Source organism: Silurus aristotelis, assembly GCF_946808225.1.
Source record: "Silurus aristotelis genome assembly, chromosome: 2".
Classification (NCBI taxonomy): Eukaryota; Metazoa; Chordata; class Actinopteri; order Siluriformes; family Siluridae; genus Silurus; species Silurus aristotelis.
Genome location: NC_139575.1, coordinates 22,184,317 through 22,205,619, shown reverse-complemented (window position 1 = coordinate 22,205,619; position 21,303 = coordinate 22,184,317). Strand labels below are relative to the sequence as shown.

Genomic DNA, 21,303 nt, shown 5'->3' with positions numbered 1-21,303 from the left:
GAAGATTTGCCTTTTTTAATGAGCAATTCCAAAGTATATCAGTCAATGAAGGAATTGCAAAAAAAAAAAAAAAAAAGAATTACACAAAAAATAGCGTAATATTTCAATATTGTTAACGTATTGGTAATTTATTTGGAGGATGAGGGGGAAAAAAAAAAAAAAATATATATATATATATATATATATATATATATATATATATAAATATTGCCGTCAAAAAGGGGTCTGAAGTTTAAGGTTTTAAATCAGGATTTATTCCAAGCACCATCAGCTTTCCGAAACCAAGCCCGGAAGTGATGTAATTACCGGAAGTGGCTGGACCATTTGGCGATTCTCTTTAGTGTTTGCCCTGTCTACTTTCTCTGCTCTACCTCACCTATAATTTAATTTCAACCCGCACTATATCACTCCCCAAAACCCGGAAGCTAATGTCAACGTGCTTTCTCATGGAGTAATTTCCCCGTGGAGCGAAATAAGGCGAGGTGAGGTGCTGTGACGGGGAAAGCAGGATGCACCGCTCTGCTCTGCAAACCAGCTAGCAGTTACTATTAGCTGTATCTTCTGCTCCATTTTTGGCTTTAATGATAACATGTTAAATTGTCCTTTCAATATAAAACCTGTTCGGTCTGTGTGTTTTGGGCGTGTGTCAGACATGCACACAATTGCGTTTGTTGTTTATTTTTCATTCCGGTAAACCCGTGCAGGTGTAACAATGACTTCCGATTACCGGTTTCGCCTCTGTGTACTGGCTAATGTTAGCTAGCGGAGGCTACACTTCATTCTCAGCTACGTTTTATTGATCCACCGCCGTCACTTTTCTGATAAACTGAAAGAGCCTTCCTCTTATCAACTCATCTCTATAAGAATACAGAAATGTCTGTTAGAAAAAGAGATTGTACTTACAGGATCAGCCTGAGACTGTCAAAGCATTCCTGTCATTGGCAGTGCTCCAATATACGATCTTTATATCTCACATTATGGAGTTTATTAGAGTTTATTATTTTACCTTGGCTCATTGAGAAAACGCGGTGATAAAGATTTCTTGTATTCTTTTTTTTATTTATGTTTTTTATTTCGCTTCTCTTGACAGGCAGGGCTTTGGAATCTTCTACGTGTCGGAAACACCCAGTCGCCTTTTCCTGAACCCGGGTCATTGTAAGAACTCCGACTGCTTAAGCGTCTTTCTGATCATCTGCCAAAATGTCCCAGCTTCAGTTCCAGTCTCCTGGCAGCCCTGCGCCCAGTTCTGCTCCATTACAGCTAGCACAGCCCCAACCCGGCTTCAGCATCCCTCCTGCTACTGGCTCCTTACCTTCAGAAAGTGCCAGTCACCCGCTCCGAAGCTCTGCCCTGCCCTCCGCCTCAGTCACACCCTTCTGCAACCCTACAGGTAGGTGTACGTTTGTTGGAAAACAAAGTGCATTCCAAATATTTGCATCTCCTCCGATCAATTTATTTTACCCTAAAGCCGTACACTAAAGTGGATTCAAATGGATGCAAATAGCTTTTTACACTTGTGTCCAGATTTTGCACCTTTTTTTTTAAACTTACACACTTCAGTCTTCTTAAAGAATTTTGGCACAGCTGGATTTTGCAGCCACTCCCGAAAGGTTTTTTCAGGCTGGAGAGAATGATGCTGTACTGCTTATTTTCTGATAGGTCTCTACCTAGAGATGTTCACTGTATGGTAACGGAGTGTGGCAGCCTAATATGTATATGTTCAGTTAGTGAGAAAAATGGTGTAATGGTAAATTGGTAAACTGGTGAGTGGGTAGGGAGTGATTTCTAATCATAAGGTTGTGAGTTCAAACTCCAGCACCATCAAGCTGCCCCTGCTGGACCTTTGAGCTTAATTATTATGGATAATGACATCTGCCAAATGCTATAAATGTTTGTCATTACGTTTACAAAATTGGCTAAAAGGAAAGTGTTCGAAATCTGTGTTAACCTGAAGCTGCACAGTCCTGGAATATGGAAGTCCTATTTTGCATGCGCATGTTGCGCATCGGTGTTTCGAAGAACAGGATGAAGGCCTGCCGTTCAAAGAGTCATCTTTGCATCCGACCACATCCTCGCAGTCTTATTCAGTGATTAGAGAAAGTTATTTCCAGTTTCTCTTGAAAATGTGCCTGCAGCCAAACGTGTTCATTTGAATGTAGAAAGGATTTACACAGGCATTGCATTTGTGCACCTTGTTTTCTTTCTCCTGCGCCAAACTCATCTGATTTCACCGATTTATCAGTATTGGTTTTCAGAATTGGTATCTGCTGACATGCATCTCAGAGAAGCAAATCGTAAGTTAATGTGTTAGCAGTTGATTTCTCCAACATGATCTGACAAGCCGTCACCTGAGTGAGCTTGTGTGCATAGTGAAAGGTGTGTGCAGCTGTTCACAAATGTAAGAAGTAGTTCATTTCGCTACATCCCAGAGTTTCTATCAAAAGCATTTGTTTAAAAGATTTGTGCAATCACTTTAAAAAAAAAAGCTAGTCATCATTTCAGAACGTGAACTTCATAAATGTTGTTGCGTTTGAGAAAAATGTGTTCATCTTTCTCTCAAACATCCAGTTCCTGCTGTTTAAATACTTTTTCACAACCCCGGTGCTGCCACCATCATGCTTCACCATATGAATATGATGGCCAAGGTTAAGAGGGGTGTCTGGTCGTTTTTAAGATGCAACAATGGACACTAATTAAATGATGGCCAAATTATTTTGCAATCAAATGTTTTCTGTGGCCTGTAGATGACTTGTATCAAGCTTGCTGCCTTGTTTTCAAAAATTGGCTATTGGCTATATGACCAACTGTAGGAAGAGTCTCAGGTCACAAACTTCCATTTAAACATTCATGGAAGCAACTGTGTTCATTTTTGTTTTTTGACACGGTTTTGTTTCGAAGGACTGGACACAATTCTTTGACTGCTTGGCTATTTGTGCTGGTTTGCACCGTCAGCTGTGGGACTTTATATCAGCAGAGATCGGTCTTTCTAAAGCATGTCACGATTAGAAGAATTTCTCACAAATGAGCTTTGGTTGAGAAACATCTCAAGGATGAACAATAGAAACTCAGTTTTGAGTTTTCTAATATACAGTGGTGTGAAAGTGTTTGGCATTTGTGAATAATGGCTCTCACTGTGGTTCGCTGGAGTCCCAAAGCTTTAGACTTTTATAACCTTTTCCAGACTGATAGATCTCCATTACTTTCTTTCTCATTTGTTTCTGAATTTCTTCGGATCTCAGCATGATTTCTAGCTTTTGTGGATCTTTTGGTCTACTTCACTCAGGTCCTATTTAAGAGATTTCTTGATTGTGAACAGGTGTGGCAGTAATCAGGCCTGGGTGTGGGTAGAGAAATTGAACTCTGGTGTGATAAACCCAAGTTTTAACAGGGGGGCAAAAACTTTTTTCACACAGGGCCATGTAGTTTTGGATTCAGTTTTCCCTCAATAATAAAGAAATTCATTTAAAAACTGCATGTTGTGTTCACTTGTGTTAACTTTAACTAATATTTAAATTAGTTCAATGATCTGAAACATTTAAGTGTGACAAACATGCAAAACAATAAGAAATCTGGAAGGGGCAAACACTTTTTCACACCACTGTATGCTATGGAATAAGGTGAATGTCATTAATTTTATTTATTTTTTTACATTGTATATAGTAGGTAATATAATAAAACTGTGAATGGATTCTGTGATGTGATCAGTAATAGCTCACAGATTATAATAAACGGACAAAAAAAATTTTTTTCTTGTTGCAGCTTCTAACATGGCAAACCCTAAAGAGAAGACCCCCATGTGTTTGGTGAATGAGTTAGCCCGTTACAATAAGATCCAGCCTGAGTACAAGCTGCTCAGCGAGCAAGGACCAGCCCATTCCAAGGTACACTTCTACCTCTTTTTGTTCTTCTTTCTGTCTTGGTGTACCTCCTTTTCTCCCTGCCCCAGTTACAGGTATTCTTCTCCTGCTCTTTCTTTCTGTCTAGATATTTACTGTGCAGTTGTCTCTGGGGGAGCAGCACTGGGATGCAGAGGGCACGAGTATAAAGAAAGCTCAGCACTCTGCAGCAGCCTGTGCTCTCACCCAGACCACGCTGCCCAAACCCAATAGCAGAATCCCACGACACCAAGGCAGGAACCCAGGTGGGTTCTACAGAGGCCCAGAGTGTATGTTCTGATACTTCTTTTTTCTTTGTTTAATATTGACCTGCATGTGTAACATTTCACTGTAGAGTCTGATCAGTATTCTGCACATAAAGCACTATGCCAGCTCTTTGACTAGTTTTTCTCTTAGCAGATAGCATGACCCACACTGTGGAGCTGAATGCACTTTGTATGAAGTTGGGGAAAAAGCCAATCTATAAGCTTATAGACCCCTACCAAGGAATGAGACCCACATTCAACTACAATATCAGAGCACCGGGGCCTTACGCACGCTCCATGCAACAGTATGTACACCTTCACAGTATAGGATTGAGTTGTAGGACAAAAGAAGTACACAACATAGTCTAAAAAGTTTTTGCCGTTTGCTATCCTGAGAAATAAAAACTGTGTGCTGATACTGTATGCAAAGTGAATTAACTACGCTTTAGAAATTATTTTCATAAACAAAATACAAATAAATCTGAGCACATATACAATACAAATAAATGAGGATTTCCTGCCATGTGTTTGACCACTGGGCTTTTACCTGATCAGGTATTATTATCCGTTTCCTCCCGTGGCGCCAGTGATGTATCACATGGAGCTGTCCATTGGAGGACATCAATTCCATGGAAAGGGCCGCACACGCCAGGCGGCTAAACATGATGCTGCTGCTAAAGCTATCAAATCACTGCAGAAAGAGCCACTGTTACAGCAGCTAGTAGTGGTAGGTCATTTAGGCCATTGAGTACTGAATTTGGTTGCTCTTCACTTTTTGCCCATCTGTGATGCGGGACATAATATCACTAATCGGTTGGTCGAGCAAAATTGTCACACAATCAAATATGTTTAAGAATATATATAAATAAGTGTATATATATATATATATAGGTCTTCTTTGGACATAAGCTTTAGCAGTAGTATAGTGACGGATATTTCTTTCTTTATTTACCCACAGTAATGTTGCTTGCATATTTTGTTTCCTACCATAGGTTGTATTATAATGCTATATCAACAGTGAATTGTTAAAAAAAAAAAAATTAATGTTTAATATTAGTGTAAATGAAATAAAAATATATGTATTCTGTTTATTGGTTAACTATTTTCTTTCATGCACTATGATTACCACTTTTTGTGCATAGATAAAAAAAACTGAAGAAGAAAACCTCAACAAATCTGAGATCAGCCAAGTGTTTGAGATTGCACTGAAGCGGAACATGCCTGTAAACTTTGACGTATACAGCAACCTTCAATTTCTTTCCTCACACAATTCAATATGTAAGATTTTAGCTTGGCACAGTAATGAACCCAATCGTCTGATCAGGTGCTGAAGGAGGCAGGACCACCTCATATGAAGAGTTTTGTGGTGAAAGTGACTGTTGGAGAGTTCACTGGAGAAGGGGAGGGCAAGAGCAAGAAGATCGCTAAGAAACTAGCCGCCATTGCTGTTTTGGAGGAGCTGCGGAAGTTGCCACAACTACCGGTCATGGACAAGATGCCACCTCGCATTAAAAAGAAAACCAAATCCATCATTAAGGTTTGTGTGGTGTTCATTTAATAACATTTTCCTTTATATCTATATACAGTACACACAAAAACACGAACATGATAAATAGAACATGTGGCTTTCCACGTTGTACAACTGTTATTATTTAGGGTGTACTCGCTTTTGTTGGCAGTTATTTAGACAATAATGGCTGTATGTTAAGTTATTTTTTAGAGGACAGTAAATCTGTACTGCTACACAAACTGCACATTGACTCCTCTAAAATATACCCAAGTTTCATTTTTATTGTATTGTCCCTCAATAAGATAAACTAAAATGATTGCTGAAATGTAATGGGGTGTACTAACTTTTGTAAGCTACTGTAAACATTAGAGGTGTAACGATACACAGAATTCACTGTTCGGTACGTACCTCAAGTCACGTTTTTTTTAAGTCACGGTTTGGTTTAATTTCAGTGCGGTTAAGCAGAAGAAATGCAAAACATAAAATTTCTTTTTTTTTTTATAACATTAATAAAAGAAGTTTATTATTATTAACATTTATGATCAACATTAAAACAGTTTACATTTTTTAAACAAATTTTAAATAAATGCTTGAATAAATCTTCTTCTTCTTTCGGCTATATGAGATATATGAAGTAGGCGTGTCCCTGACTAAGGATTTTTATAGACGAAAGGCAATCAGAAATGTAATTTACACAATGAAATTAGAAAAGAATAAGCCTGTACAGAATATTCCAGACATTGTTAAATATTTCAATCTGCCACCAAGATGCTCCTGTTTCAGTCACGGATCATGGAACGTGAAACTTAAATCTGTCAATGGGGGGGGGTAGATTTATTCATGCACGTAAAAAATATATTAAAAGTGTCTTTTTTTCACATTTGTATTTACAGCATTATCGTACCTGGCTGTATATTAACTTATTGTGAGAAAACCGGTAGTTTGATGCTAATTTCATATCACCTCTGCAAAGATTTGACTGTGAGATTGGTAGCCGAATCGGACTTCTTCTATATAAGCCTGGAGTCTTGAATTGAAGTAAATTGTTCCTAATTAAAACACATCAATGAATAATTAATGCTTGAATTTAAATGATTTTGGTTGTAAAATGTACTCAACTACATTTAGGGTCATTTTTTAGCTAGTGTAAATGCTAAAAGCTCTACGTCTTATATAGGTGTTGCCATGTTTTTTTTTTTTTTTTTTTTTTATTGATTAATTTAGTTTAATTAAAGCTGGAAGTATTAAACAACACCTTTGTTTTTAGCTGCAGACCAGTCCAGAATATGGGCAAGGAATAAACCCAATCAGCAGACTGGCTCAGATCCAGCAAGCCAAGAAAGTAAAAGAGCCAGAGTACATCCTGGTGACCGAGAGAGGACTGCCTCGCCGTAGAGAGTTTGTCATGCAGGTTTGTCATTTAATCTTTTTTTTTTTTTTTTTTTTTTTTGGTCATAAAGTAGCTATGAACTCATTTATCCATCTGGCTCCATCAGGTGTCAGTCACTGGTCAGACTGCAGAAGGTATGGGTCCAAGTAAAAAGGTGGCCAAGAGGAATGCGGCAGAGAAGATGCTGGAGCTCTTGGGATTTAAAGTGCCTCAACCTCAGCCTCCCAAACCAGCACTGAAAACAGAGGAGAAGGTTAATTCTCAAACATTTATGCACTTTTTGTGTGTCATAGAGAGGGGCAGAGATTGGAGATAAAACTCGGCCATGGTGGAAAGGGTCAGATTTTAGTCGGTTATGAATCTTTCATGCCTTGTTCAAACACTTGCCTTCCTTTTGTACCACTTGTAAAGCCTCCTCTGAAAAAAACTGGAGATGGACGTAAAGTGACCTTTTTTGAGCCGGGCTCTGTGGAGGAGGGGGGTTTGGGTAAGTGGCATTCAATTTTTCAAATGTTTTTACGTACTATAACTCTTCGGATTTCTTTTACTACAAATGTCCTCTTTATAGTCCCGAAGGAGGAGGATTTCCGTGTCCCCTTCCTTAGCCATCAGCAGCTTCCTGCTGGCATTCTACCCATGGTGCCTGAGGTGGCACAAGCGGTTGGTGCCAGTCAAGCACCACATGCCAAGGACTACGGCCGCCTCAACCAGGCCATGGCAACACTGACGGCAACGATTGCCAACGAGCTTCTGTATTCTGGTAATTCTCCCACAGCTGAAGGAATACTAAAGGGGAGTAAAAACCTAGCAATGAGACCCCACGGCCCCTTCACAAGACCATCTGAACGGCTTGGCTACCTGGCCACCGTACAAGGCCTACAGGTGGGCAATTAACAGCAACATACTTGTTTATCACAAACGTACAAGTAACTCCAGCAGAGTAAGAAATCATTATTGTACTCTGCTCACTACAGGTAGAATACAAAGACTTTCCAAAAAACAACAAGAACGAATTTGTCTCTCTCATCAACTGCTCTTCTCAGCCACCTCTTATAAGCCATGGGATCGGGAAAGATGTGGAGTCCTGTCACGACATGGTGAGCTTGGATGCTAAACCAAGAGAATATGAATTATGTTGAAGTAGTTATTAAAAAGCCTTTTAGCGATTCTCCTGAGTTCAGAGACACAATGATATTCCTATTGGAATTTTTTATTTAGCTACTAGGGATTTAGTCAACTAAAAAGTTTTGGTAAATTCCTAGACAACTACTGAGGGGATTTTAGTTCAATTAGAACCATGCAATTTGGTGCAGTCTTGTTATATTATATTTAACTTTAATGCATTGCTTTCTTCCACAGGCTGCATTTAACATATTGAAGCTGCTCTCAGAAATGGACCAACAGTCCAGTGAACGGCCAGCCAACGGACCAATTTCTGGGTCAGTCTGTTCGGTTGTAAGGTTTTGAGTCAGATAAAGGATTCCATACAACAGTTTGTTTATCAGTTCGGATATTAGGACAAATAAAACGCGTCCAAGAAAAAGATCCATTAGAACTGTTTGTCTATACTGTTACTGTAATAAACTGTTACTAACAGTTTATATGTAATAGGGTAATTGTCTTGTACCACAGTCTGTACTTGGTTTCATAACTATGGTCAGTTTAGTCACTATTCTATACGGTTTAGAAAAATTAAAGAACACTTTGAAAACACATTAGACCTCAAAAGGAAAAGAAAACATGCCAGATACCTATATTGATATAGACAGGGTAATGTGTTAGGAACGTGTGTTAATTAATGTTTTACTGTGTTCCATCGTTTGATAGAAATGAAAATGGTCAACCTACAGAGGACGCTAGTACAGCGGGCACGCTAATCAGTTTTGCTGAAATTTCAATGCAGCAACTCAAAATGGTACTCGGTAGTTTGTATACATGCATGCCAATGTCGGGGCATGCTCTTAATGAGACGACGGATGGTGTCATGGAGTATCTCCTCCCAGATCTGGACCAGGGCATCACTGAGCTCCTGGACAGTCTGAGATGTAACCTGGCAGTGTCGGATTGACCAGACATGATGACCCAGAGGTGTTCTTTTGGAATTAGGTTAAGGCGAGCATATGGGCCAGTCAATTGTATCAATTCCTTTATCCTTCAGGAACTGCCTGCATACTGTCACCACATGAGGCGGGCATTGTTGTGCACCAGGAGGAACCCAGGACCCACTGCACCAGCATAGGGTGTGACAATGGGTTGCAGGATTTCATCCCGATAGCTAATGGAAGTCAGGTGACGTTGTCTAGCATCTAGAGGTCTGTACGTTCCTTAATGGATATGCCTCTCCAGACCATCACTGACCCACTACTAAACCACCATGCTGAACGATGTTACAAGCAGCATAACATTCTCCACTGCTTCTTCAGACCCTTTCAACTCTGTTTTTTACAGATGAGAGCAGGTTCACCCTGAGCACATGTGACACAGCGCACCAGTGGCGGACCTGCCAATTCTGACGTGCTAGGGCAAATGCTAGTTGCGCTTCCCGGTACCGGGCAGTTAACACTGCCCACTAGAGGAGGTCGGGTCCACCAGAGGACGTTGGGTCCTCGGGCGACCCTCGTGAAGTCTGTTTGTGATTGTTTGGTCGGAGGCATTCATAGCTGCTGGAGGATATTTTGTAGGGCTATTGCAGTGTTCATCCTGTTCCCCCTTGCACAAAGGAGCAGATACCATTCCTGCTGATGCTAAAGACCTTCTATGTCCCTGTCCAGCTCTTCTAGAGTAACTGCCTGTCTCCTGGAATCTCCTTCATGCTCTTTAGACTGTGCTGGAAACACAGTAAACCTTCTGGCAATGGCACGTGTTGATGTGCCGTCCTGGAGTAGTTGGACTGCCTGTGCAACCTCTGTAGGGTCCAGGTATCGCTTCATGTTAAAAGTAGTGACACCGAACCTAGCCAAATGTAAAACTAGTAAAAAAATAGTAAGAAAAGATAGGGGGGGGGGGGGGGGTGTCTGTGGCCTCCCATAAAACCCATTCCTTTTATGAGGTAGATCAATATCCCAGAGGTTTAATAGACTTGATGCTATACTCTGAGCAAAAAGTGTTCCTTAAATTTTTTTGAGCAGTGTAAGTTACTTATAAGTAATCAGAGTAACACGGTCACATACAGAATGAGACTGTGATAAACAGCTCATTTTTACAACTACGAGAATAACGTTGTAGCAGCACTGACTGAAGTACTGCCCGAATGCATCTTTAAATTGATCATCCAGAAAAGTTCTTTAAGTTCATTAAATGTGCGTGCGAGAACAAGCTCTGGGCCGTGCACGTCACCCTGAACTGCAGAGAAACAGATGTGCGAATTGAACTGTACAAAAAAAAAAAAAGACTCATTTCCATATTTCAGCAATAGCGCCCTCTAAGGTCACAAAATGCGATGGTCACAGAAACTGCCAGTGTATCATCCTTTTGAAAAACATTTCCTCTTCGAATAGCACACAGATATAACTAACCATGGCGACTTTAAGGATACCAATGTTTCGTCTGCGTGCTTTTTGGAGAAATATCGGGGAGGTGTTTCTCGAGAAATAAGATACACCGGCAGACCAGTACTTCAGCCGGTAGAACTATACATTTATTCTCGTAGTGCTACCACTTTATTCTCGTAAACTTAGATTTAGCACTAAAACGCCATCATACATTTTTGCATGTCATTTAAATTATTTGGTAAATTTTGATAAGTTCAGTTTGAGGAACAGCAGGCGTTAACATTACCATGAAAGTATTGCAATGAGTTAATACAATCAGCTTCATTATTGGTAGAAAGTCTGTGACCATGATATAAGAAGGATAAGCCAAGCTGTGGACTATTCCTTACATAAAGGGAAGGTGTTGTAAGTTTGAAATAAAAAAAAAACTAAATGTCTTTTTGTTTGTTCTTTCTATCGTAGGTGCAGCAAACCTGATCTTGAAAGTGACACAATGCTCAAACCGGCTAACTCAAGCACCATGGGGAAAACTCTGGATGGCGCTGTGTAGAATATCTCATTGATGGCACCACTTAGGAAACACTAGAGAAAAGACAGGAGCAGAGTTCTTAGAGGCTGCTTTCCAAAGCCTTGTTCACACTGAATTTTAACCTTTCTAAAGTGTTCCCGCTTCACAGTTAAACAAGATTAACTGCGAGTGTTCTCCTTACTTGATGTTTAATTGTAATCCTAGTTGTTTTGCTTCATCATATCCAGTGGTCCTTTTTTTTTTTTTTTTTGGATTGCAAAAACAATGTGACCTATAACATGAATAGAGAGCTTTTTTTTATTTGTTAAAAGTAAGTAAGCCATTCAAATGTATTAAAAAAAATTTTTATGCATAATGAGAACATATAGAGGCTGTGCAGCTATTGTGATATGCAGTTTGAAATGATAGGTAGGATATGATGAAGCAAAGGCAAGAGCTCTCTGTCATATTTCTCCAGTGCTTTTAAGGTGGCAACCGTAAAAAAGCATTAATTTGCATTTCCATGTTGGACTGGGAAAGTATTTTCTTAATCCCTGTTTGATGTTTGTGAGTGAGAGTGAGAGAGAGAGAGAGAGAGAGAGAGTTGTTAATGTCCAGTTGTTGTGGTTAAAGCACGGTTCAAAACTCTCTCCTACAGTCAAAGTCTCACACCTTCCCTTCAGTGTAAACCTGTTTTTCTGCCAGTCTGGTCCCCTTTTTCATTCCCTCATGAAATGCAAGTAAAATTCTATTCTAAAATTGGTCTATGCGTGTCGCTATTATTTGTTACAGTCTTGGGCTATTTATTTTATTCAATAGTCTGTGATTTCAGAAAATGTTTGTTCTTCAGGATTTCACATTTTGTTACTTCACCCTGTTGTTACATCAGTGTTACGTTTCACTTCCCTCGTGTTCTTGAATATACTCATTTAGGATCGACAGAATTGTAGGAGTTTCAGCACAACCCGACAATCAATTACCGTAATTTCCGGACTATTAAGCGCACCCTAATATAAGCTGCACCCACTGAATTGTACAAAGATTTTTATTTTAAACATAAATACGCCGCACCTGTCTATAAGCCGCAGGTGCCTACACTGAAACTAATGAACTTTTCACAGGCTTTAATCAAAGACAGTGCCTGTTACACAACTTGTATCTAAACAGTGGCCTACCAAGAAAGTCATTGTTCACTGTCTTTCTCCTTCCTTTCACAACAATTTCTCTCAGGAGTTTACCTTTTGGCATCGTTGTGCATTTAAAAATCACCATCGGTGAAGTTTTTCTCCCGATGCTGCGGCCCGATTCAGTGGGAGCGCATCTGATTTAATATAAAGAGTTTTATTGGTTCACCTGAACCCGTTCGGCAATTTCATTGGTCTAATGTCATGGGGCTCAGTTTTTTTGGCTTGAAGTTTGTGAAACCGGGAAAAACCCAGGAAAAATCCATAAATTAGCCGCTTCATTGTTTAAGACGCGGGGTTCAAAGCGTGGGGAAAAAAGTAGCGGCTTATAGTCCGGAAAATATGGTACTCTCATCACGAGAATTACAGACTCGATTATGGGGATGTGGGTTGTGCAGGCATTTCTATGTTCCAAGACTTTGGTCTTATTAAAGTGTTGTCTTCACCATACAGGCATAGGGAAGGTTGTCATGGCTCAATGAAAGATTCCTGAGTACTTCATCAATGCACCAGACTTTATTTATTGTCTTCCACCAATCCATTAATAATTCGCTAATGATTCAAGTGTACAATAGATTCTCTAAACTAAACTTTCTTTTCGGCTTCTCCCGTTAGGGGTCGCCACAGCGGATCCTCCGCACGTTTGATTTGGCACATGTTTTACGCTGGATGCCCTTCCTAACGCAACCCTCCCCAATTTATCCGGGCTTGGGACCGGCACTAAGAGTGGCTGGGGATGGTTCCCTGACCGGGAATCGGTGGGAGCGCTGCGTCTTAACCACTAGACCACCAGGGGACAATAGATTCTCTAAACTGGTGAAGGAAAAAGCCCGATGTCCCACTAGAGGGCACAGGAAGACAATTCTTTCATACGAAGATAATTATTATACGCCATAAAGTGGTATAAATCCAAACTTCATTTAATAAGTTTGGAATAATTTAGAGAAATTGGAGCTGAGGTTTAATGTGTTTTTAACCATCATTCCACACTCCAAAGACTTTGCAAGGCTTGTTAATGAAAAAGTGGAAGTGTTTTATCAGACCCAAATCGAACATCAAAATGAAGCACATCATTTCATTTATGTCTTCAAATTTTTTTCCCCTCAGGCTGTAGCACGTGTATAATTTGTGAACAATTTATGTCAAGGCAGTAGAGAGTAGTACTTGGGGTTAATAAAAAGGTTTTATGTTTCCGGGAATGTGCACTCGAGAAATGAAAGAACTTTAATGCGTTCCCTTTTCTCCATTCTCTCAGATAGTTTTTTAAAGATACAGCTTTCTTTGTTATTCAGAAGCACTAGCAAGAGGTTTTATGTACTACATATATATACACAGGCATAACATTATAACCACATGCCTAATATTGTGTTGGTCCCTGTTTTTGCTGCCAAAACAGTTCTGCCCTATAAAGAAATAACAGCATTCACTTCTTCAGAAATTTGTTGGACCCCACGGTCCAGCCTTTACTCCTTACATGCATCAGTGAGCCCCTGGCTCAGGTTCACCACTGTTCCTTCTTGGGACAACTTTTAATAGATTTTGACCACTGCAGACTGGGAATAGCCCACAAGAGCTGCAGTTTTGGAGATTCTCGGACCCAGGTGTCTAGCAATCAGAATTTGGCCATAATCAAACTCACTCAAATCCTTACGCTTGCCCATTTTTCCTGCTTCTAACACATCAGCTTTAAGCAACAAAATGTTCCCTTGCTGACTAATATATCCCACCCACTAACATGTGGCATGATGAAGAGATAATCAGTGTTATTCACTCACCGGTCATAATGTTATGCCTGATCGGTGTATATTGGGTGAACAGATATCACATAGAAACTAAATTTGATGAATAATAGTGGCACAGCTGGTAGAATTGTCACATATCAGCTCCAGGGTCCTTGATTCTCCCCAACACTTCCTACCTACAAAAAAGCATGCCAGTATTAAGATGTAACTACTTAGTGTTCCTGGGATATGCTTCAGATATACTGGGGCCCTGACCAGAAAAAAGTGATTATAGTGAATAATAATAGTCTCAGTAGTCTGGCATTTGTTTTTTATTACTCCATACAATATTTGCAATAAACAACAATAAAAAAAAAACCAACACATTTTTGATTTTATATTTTATTCAATGTTCAGCCAGTCAAAATGGGGAATTGGGAAAAGGTTTCTTTTTGCTGGAAAGAAACTGAAAGAGGATCGGACATTTCGACAATTTTTTTTCCCATTTCATTACAAGACAAAGTATTATCACATATAGAACAAGATAGAACTCCAGAAGTACAACATGCTTCAAATGACATACTGTAACACATACAGAAACAACAGCATAGAAAGTTGACAGGTAGAAAGTTTACAAAACACACAGCCTTTAGACCTACAAACAACACCATAAAGGATTTTAGAGGACTCAGGGTCTAAACAATTTTTTGATTTTTGTTTATGTAAATTCCCTGGAAATTAAATAATGCTGATTTTACATTTATCAAATGCATATTCAAATTATTAGCCTACCTAACAATTGCCTGTGTAAGAATGGATAAAAATAACTAAAAGAAATTTAAAGGAAAGCTCCCAAGTACAGCTTTTATGGGCCAAGACAAAAATATGTTTTAAAAAAACTGAATTAAAAACAATGTATTAAATAGGCTAAATCTATGAAATATGATAAAACAATTAAAGTTTATGATTTTATTTGTGATTATGATTTTATCACAGTTGGATCCATGAAAGAGATGAATGTTTTCATATCCTTTACAATGTTTTGATTGTCATTACTGTTTGTTGACTGTTACCTCAAACATTTTCACACTGAAAATATTTATATGCAGTGTCTGACAAAATTCTGATTTGTTTTTTTGATCAATATTAAAAACAGCTGTAAAAGATCCACTACAGAACTCAAATCAAATGTCTCATAATAAAATAATGCTCTGCCAATAAGCATGGAGACATTAGAATTACAGTAGAAACATTATCAGGGACGGTTGAATTGCATTATCATTTCAGTATTTATAATTACAAACAAACAAACAAACATAATTCGAGTTTGGATCTCTGCCCTTGATATTAGGATATTGAGCTACTTTGCACAATGTACAAAACCTTTTTTTTAGCTTCTCATCTACAAATTTTATTAAATCTTCAAGAATATTTGCTCAAAGCATCACTTTTTTTTAAAGGATAATGCGTTGTCAAAACTTTAGTTTGTCAAAACTAGTTTAACAGACTTATGATTATGATAGCAAAGACCAAACAGGAAGTGAGGGCAACAAGTCTGCCTCTTTACACCAAATTTGATATACATGAATTTGAGGTAGTCATTTTGACACACGTCTTAGTAGGGGGCACTATAACATACCACTAGTGGTTTCCCTGGAACTGCTGTGTGAGTTGGGTACGCTACATCTGTCTGCTAGTCTGACTCACTCGATTGGTTGAAAAATATTTTGTCTGACAAAAGTCTGAAATGCTGTCTTTTGGTAAGGCTTAGGGATTCAGAATTCAGATCAAAGAAGACATAAAATAGTTCTCGACCAATGACTATGGACTACATACGAAGCAATTTCCTATTACCCATACACAAGAAACATTGAACAAATGGTATTTGTTGATTAGTAATAAAAGGAAGAAACTTACAAACTAATAGTAACAATAATGCAATTGAAGTGCATGTGGGTGCCCTATTAAAGGAAAGTAGTAGTTCTGTTATGCTTAAGGGGCATTTTGCTGGTATGGTTCGGGTTCACTCATACAGAGGAAGCGACGCTACAAATTTCCTAACAAATGAATTATCTTAAAATGAAACATGTTTCTTCAAGGATGACAATGTCCATTTTAACAAAACATGGGGGTATGCGACATGGATTTATCATATCTCAACCCACTTGAACACCTATGAGATGATTTGGATTGATATCTTAGATGTTCTAATATAAAAAATCATCAAAACACCAAATATGGGAAGATTTTTGCTTTTCATGCCTTCAGTACAGATCCAAATACTTATAGAATCTATGCCAAGGTGAACGTTTAATATCTTAGCAAGACGTGTAACACAATGGTTGACAATGGTTTGTGTTTACCATATATACATACTATAAATATGTGATGTCCTGACCGTTAGCCCCATATTTGCTTTTGGAACATCCCATTCCAAATTTAGACCCCTCATTGCTGTTATAATAATCTTCAATCTTATTGGATGTTTCTCCAAAATATTCTGTACTGTGTCTATGTAGATTTGTTGCCCATTCATCTATAAGAACATTAATGTGCTCGGGCATTGATGTCGATTGAGGAGGTCTGGTGGGTAAGTAAGTACGCGCAGTAAGCGTTCCAATCCAACAAAAAACACATAGGTGATTGTTGAGATCAAAACCTTCTTTAGATCACACCGAACTTGGCACTCCATATCTTTATAAACCTCGTTTTGTGTACAGGTGCATTGTCGTGCTGGAACAGGCTTGAATTAGACGCCATAGCTCAGGTAAAGAGAAATCTTAATCCTAAAACATTCAAAGACCTTCTAGACAATTGTAGGGATCAAACTTTTCCAGCAGTTTGTAGAAGACCCACATATTTCCATAGTGGCCAGGTATCCACACACTCTTAGCATTATCGTATAAGTAGAAATAGAAGTCATACTACATATAAGTTTCAATTAGACAAGTATGAAAGGTAATGCAATCATCTGACCAGAACTTTTTTAATAGGCTGACCCAGGATTCTGCATTCCTAGTTGCAATAATAGTGATTAGATGCTACTTTGTGGCCAGTCATCTTTATAAAATAAATCTTTTTGCTAATTTGCCCAGTGCAAAATAAAATAAGGCATTAAAAAAACAGAAGAATAAAAACAACAATGACTTAAGCAAGCTTGCATCCCCACAGTGTAAATGTCCATTATGGTTGTTACACAATTGACTGGCCCAACACAATCGATAATAATAAATGGTTCAATTTCTAGATATCTACAATGTTCAAGTCTATATAAAAATAAATCAGTTACACTGTATGTGTACAACTTTAAGAGTGTGTGCAGAAATGTAAAACATCACATATTACCATAAAGACAAACTCCCCGTATTGAACCCATTCACACACTCAGGCATCGTTGCTGTTCAGACATTCATACCTGCAATTAAGTAAGGCTAGTTTCTTTATAGGGATTGGGAATGGGATTGGGTTGCTCTTATAAACAGATTGTAATTTTAACTTGCTTGGTCTAAAGCCTAATCATGAAAGTGGATTCTGGGCAATGGCTGGATGACTTTGGCAGTGAATGACTGTCCCTGTCTGTTCTTTACAGTTATTTTCTGTCCGTTTAGTGTTGATTTTTTTTTTCATTCCTACTTGACTGCACAAAACTAATCATGTCAGATAAGTCAATTTTGTTTTCAGTTTACCTTTGGGTTTGCCAGTACAGGCTACCTAACACCAATGCAGCAAAGACACAAAAGTAGAGAGAGACAGGAAGAAAAATAAACTGTGGTACAATTGTGGACACTGCACTGAGCATTCAGGTTTACTATCTCATTTGCCTTTGCCTCCCTCCATGGTCTTTAATCTCTGTAGTCACTAAATGCAGTCAAATGTCTTAGAGGCCTTCATCAAAGGTGTTAGAACGTCCTTTGCCACCTCTACATCTGTGGAAAGCATCTAACGCCAAATGATTATCGTGACTTCCACTTGAATTGTTTCCCAGTGGGAATCGACAGTTCTGACCCAACAGCCTCTGTGCTGCCTCCAAGTGGTTGGTGCCCCTCTGGTAACTAATATTTAGATGAGGCTTGGTTCCCAGACCTCCAAGCAGACGGTCTGATGGACTGCTTTCTCTGAGATGTTCTTCATCATCAGTATCAGCATCAATGTACCTGTTGATAGAGGAATCGTGAAATGTGAAAATGGTGGGTGTAAGTGCAACTCCCTCTGGAGTTTTTGGTGGAGTCCTGCTGCTAGCTGTAGTGTAAATAGATACTTCTGGGCTGATCAAGGAGCGATCTGAAGGAGCGGAGCAGTCTGATAAAAGGCCACCAGCTGGACTCGAATCCCCGTAACTGTGATGATTCACTCTAAGAGAACAGGTTTTCAGACGATTTTCACTCTGATGTGAACCCTCTTTATCAGGAGGTTTTGCAGCTGAACACGGTGGAGTAAGCATGGATTCATGTTCCATGGTGGTCTGAAGGCTTGGATTAGCACTGACCCGTCCCGATAATCCAGAACTGTGTGAAAAACGAGAACTCTCTGGCAGGGACAATGGCAGGGACACTGCTGGACTAAAAGGGAATCGTGCATTTTCTTGGAAGTCTGTGGCACAGCTGATGTAGCTGTCAATACTGGACAGACTTTTCATATCCACCACTCCTTCATGAGCACCAAATGGACCAACTCTTTGACCTGGCAAAGTACCAAGCTCAATCTCATCCCTTCTGTTACCTGCTCGGTTTGAACTCCTGTCTTTGGTGTTGAGGTTGGGTTGTGACTGAGTCTTGGTCATCTGGTTGTACACTTCCTCCAATTTTTGTGAATTAAGCCTCTGAGGGCTGGAGGCCCTGGCTTTGCTTGGGGAACCCTGTTCTTGATTAAATGTGTGATTGGAACTGGTGTCTGAAGCAGCTCTCTTAGAGGACCATTTCCAGCGACTAGGTGAAAGATGGTTGTCTTGAAGCTTCTCTGCTTTCTCCATCACCACCACATCAAGAAGCTCTGCACCACGGGAAAAGGCATCCCTGACATTCATAGACACTATGCTGCCATTTCGTTTAGCTCGTTCTAAAGCCTCACGTCTCTTGACGGCTTTTTCTTGTCTCTTTTGCTCCTTATAGAACTCAGAGAAGTTGTTCACAATAATAGGTATAGGGAGTGCAATGACCAGCACTCCAGCAATGCAGCAGAGACCACCAATTATCTTGCCTAACAATGTCTTTGGATAAATGTCCCCATATCCCACTGTAGTCATGGTTATAGTAGCCCACCAGAAGGAGGCAGGTATGCTTTTGAACTTTGTGTCATCTTCATCCTTTTCAGCAAAGAAGACCAAACTTGAGAAGATCATGATGCCCATTGCTAAAAAGAGTATTAGCAGGCCAAGTTCATTGTAACTACGTCGTAACGTGAAGCCGAGTGACTGTAGCCCAGTAGAGTGACGAGCTAATTTTAGGATTCGCAAAATTCTCATAATCCGAAAGATCTGCACCACTCGCCGCACATTCTGAAACTGCAGTACACTTTTGTTGGACTCTGTGAGGAAGATGGTAACATAGTATGGAAGAATAGCCAACAGGTCAATGACATTGAGTGGACCTTTGAAAAACTTCCATTTATTGGGTGCAGAGAGAAAGCGAAGGAGATACTCCATTGTAAACCAAGCAATACAAACCGCCTCAACATGGGCCAGTTGAGGGTTGTCTGTGCTCTGGCCAAACTCATCTGTGTCCTGCAGTTCTGGAAGTGTGTTGAGAGACAGAGCGATGGTAGACAGCACAATAAACAATATAGAGATGATGGCCAATATCTGTAGATATGAAAAATCAGAAAACACAAATAGAGAAAATTTAATTAATGAGGGTTATGTTCTACAATTCATAGAGATTGCATATATAATTGTTTTATATGTTTAGATCAATGGTTCTTTGTCATGCAGATGTGTACACACAATGTCCACTTTAACAGGAACACCAGCTATGGGTTAAAAAAAAAAAGAAAAAAAGTGGGATCTCTGTGACAAACTGTGGCGTGGTAGCTGGTGCCAGTTAAGCTGGTTTGAGTATTTCAGAAACTGCTGATCGCCTGCGATTTTCACACACAACAGTGTGAAAAACAAAAATTATTGAGTGAGCAACAGTTCTAAAGAGTGAAAAAGCCTTGTTAAAAAAAGAGTCAGAGGAAAAGGGCCACATTGTTTTGAGCTGTCAGGAAGAATATAGTAACTCGTGTTAGAATTAGAATCGTAGGGAACAAAAAATGATCTCAGAATGCACTTTGAGGTGTATGGGATAGAAATACCAAAATGGTTTTACTTCTGTCAACCAAGAACAGAAACCTGATTGCATAATGGGCATGGAGGAATGCAAAGTGAAAAATTTAAGATTATAAAAAAAAACCTTCTGTCAGCCCAAACCATGATCCTCTGCAGCTATGATATACACATATATTTATATTGTTGCACCATTTTAAGGTAAACTATCTGTATAAAAACATAAAAGTCCCAGAAGATTTGTACTTCTTTTTAAGGATAGTCATAATTAGGGATACATACAATTCGTATAACCTGAGCTGAGAGCTCCACTAAGGTTCTGACAAATTCAGTGGACCAAACTTTACCTTCAACTAAAGTATACAGTATAGTAACGACTTACAAACATATATAAAGTCAGCAGCAGTGTCAGTTAATGTCAGTAAGGTCCACAAACAGTATATAATAATGTGATTTTGGGTGTTAGAATAAAAAGACAAACTAATTTATTTAAATAAAACACTTATTCACTCTCTTAAAAACTTATAGGATTGATACCTTTTTTTTAAAATCTTTTTTTGTGCATTCACTACCGAAATTACCGATCCCGTTTAAGTGATAATACAATAATATTTTCCTCAGAAAACAAATCTATCTAAAAAAAAACCCTGAAAAAACATGGCAGAATAACAGGCACTCAGAATATTATATATAGTGCTCTGGGTAGACAGAAGAGTTGACATGTATATTTTTAGGCACATTGCACAATTTTTTTTATGACAAAATACATTCTGTCAAAGGAGTGTAGATACACTGTATTTGGAATGGTTTTACTGTGCTGCTTGTCAGAGGTGGGAAGTAACGAGGTACAAATACTTCGTTATTGTAGATTTTTCTGGTATCAGTACTTGATTTCACTACTTATTTTTCAGACTTTTTACTTTCACTCATTACATTTTTACACAAATTACCGGATCTTTCTTTTTACATTTTCAAAACAGACTCGTTACTTTAGTTTGAATCTGTTTGGTGACATGATCAATATTGTTTCTTCTTACTGTGTGCCTTTTTTTTAGCACTTCAACCTATTTCCTGTCATTGCGTGGCTTTTTTAACCACC

General features: G+C 39.0%; 2 protein-coding genes across 7 annotated transcripts in view; one reads left to right on the top strand and one right to left on the bottom strand.

Annotated features, from left to right (window-relative positions):
• The first annotated feature begins 273 nt into the window (after positions 1 to 273).
• stau1 (staufen double-stranded RNA binding protein 1) lies at positions 274 to 11,799 on the top strand. Of its 5 annotated transcripts, none has more exons than XM_083529943.1 (15): positions 275 to 482; positions 1,091 to 1,390; positions 3,760 to 3,881; positions 3,985 to 4,165; positions 4,296 to 4,446; positions 4,697 to 4,868; positions 5,284 to 5,376; positions 5,466 to 5,678; positions 6,919 to 7,062; positions 7,148 to 7,294; positions 7,453 to 7,528; positions 7,610 to 7,923; positions 8,016 to 8,138; positions 8,401 to 8,480; positions 10,995 to 11,799. In XM_083529943.1, exons 2-15 carry the CDS (start codon positions 1,201 to 1,203, stop codon positions 11,080 to 11,082), a joined length of 2,094 nt encoding a protein of 697 aa, XP_083386069.1. In that variant the 5' UTR covers positions 275 to 482; positions 1,091 to 1,200; the 3' UTR covers positions 11,083 to 11,799. The 5 variants fall into 5 exon arrangements, with proteins under 5 accessions (XP_083386067.1, XP_083386069.1, XP_083386071.1 ...); XM_083529945.1 differs by having other exon boundaries at positions 276 to 482; positions 3,985 to 4,141; XM_083529944.1 differs by having other exon boundaries at positions 276 to 482; positions 3,985 to 4,141; positions 4,293 to 4,446.
• A 2,532-nt stretch (positions 11,800 to 14,331) lies between these two features.
• The window catches only part of kcnb1 (potassium voltage-gated channel, Shab-related subfamily, member 1), a 29,967-nt gene continuing 22,995 nt past the window's right edge, over positions 14,332 to 21,303 (bottom strand). For both annotated transcript variants that reach the window (XM_083527342.1, XM_083527341.1), the window contains one exon: positions 14,332 to 19,742. In XM_083527342.1, coding sequence (XP_083383468.1) covers positions 17,823 to 19,742 — 1,920 coding nt within the window. In that variant the 3' untranslated portion in view covers positions 14,332 to 17,822. The remainder of the gene's footprint in view (positions 19,743 to 21,303) is intronic.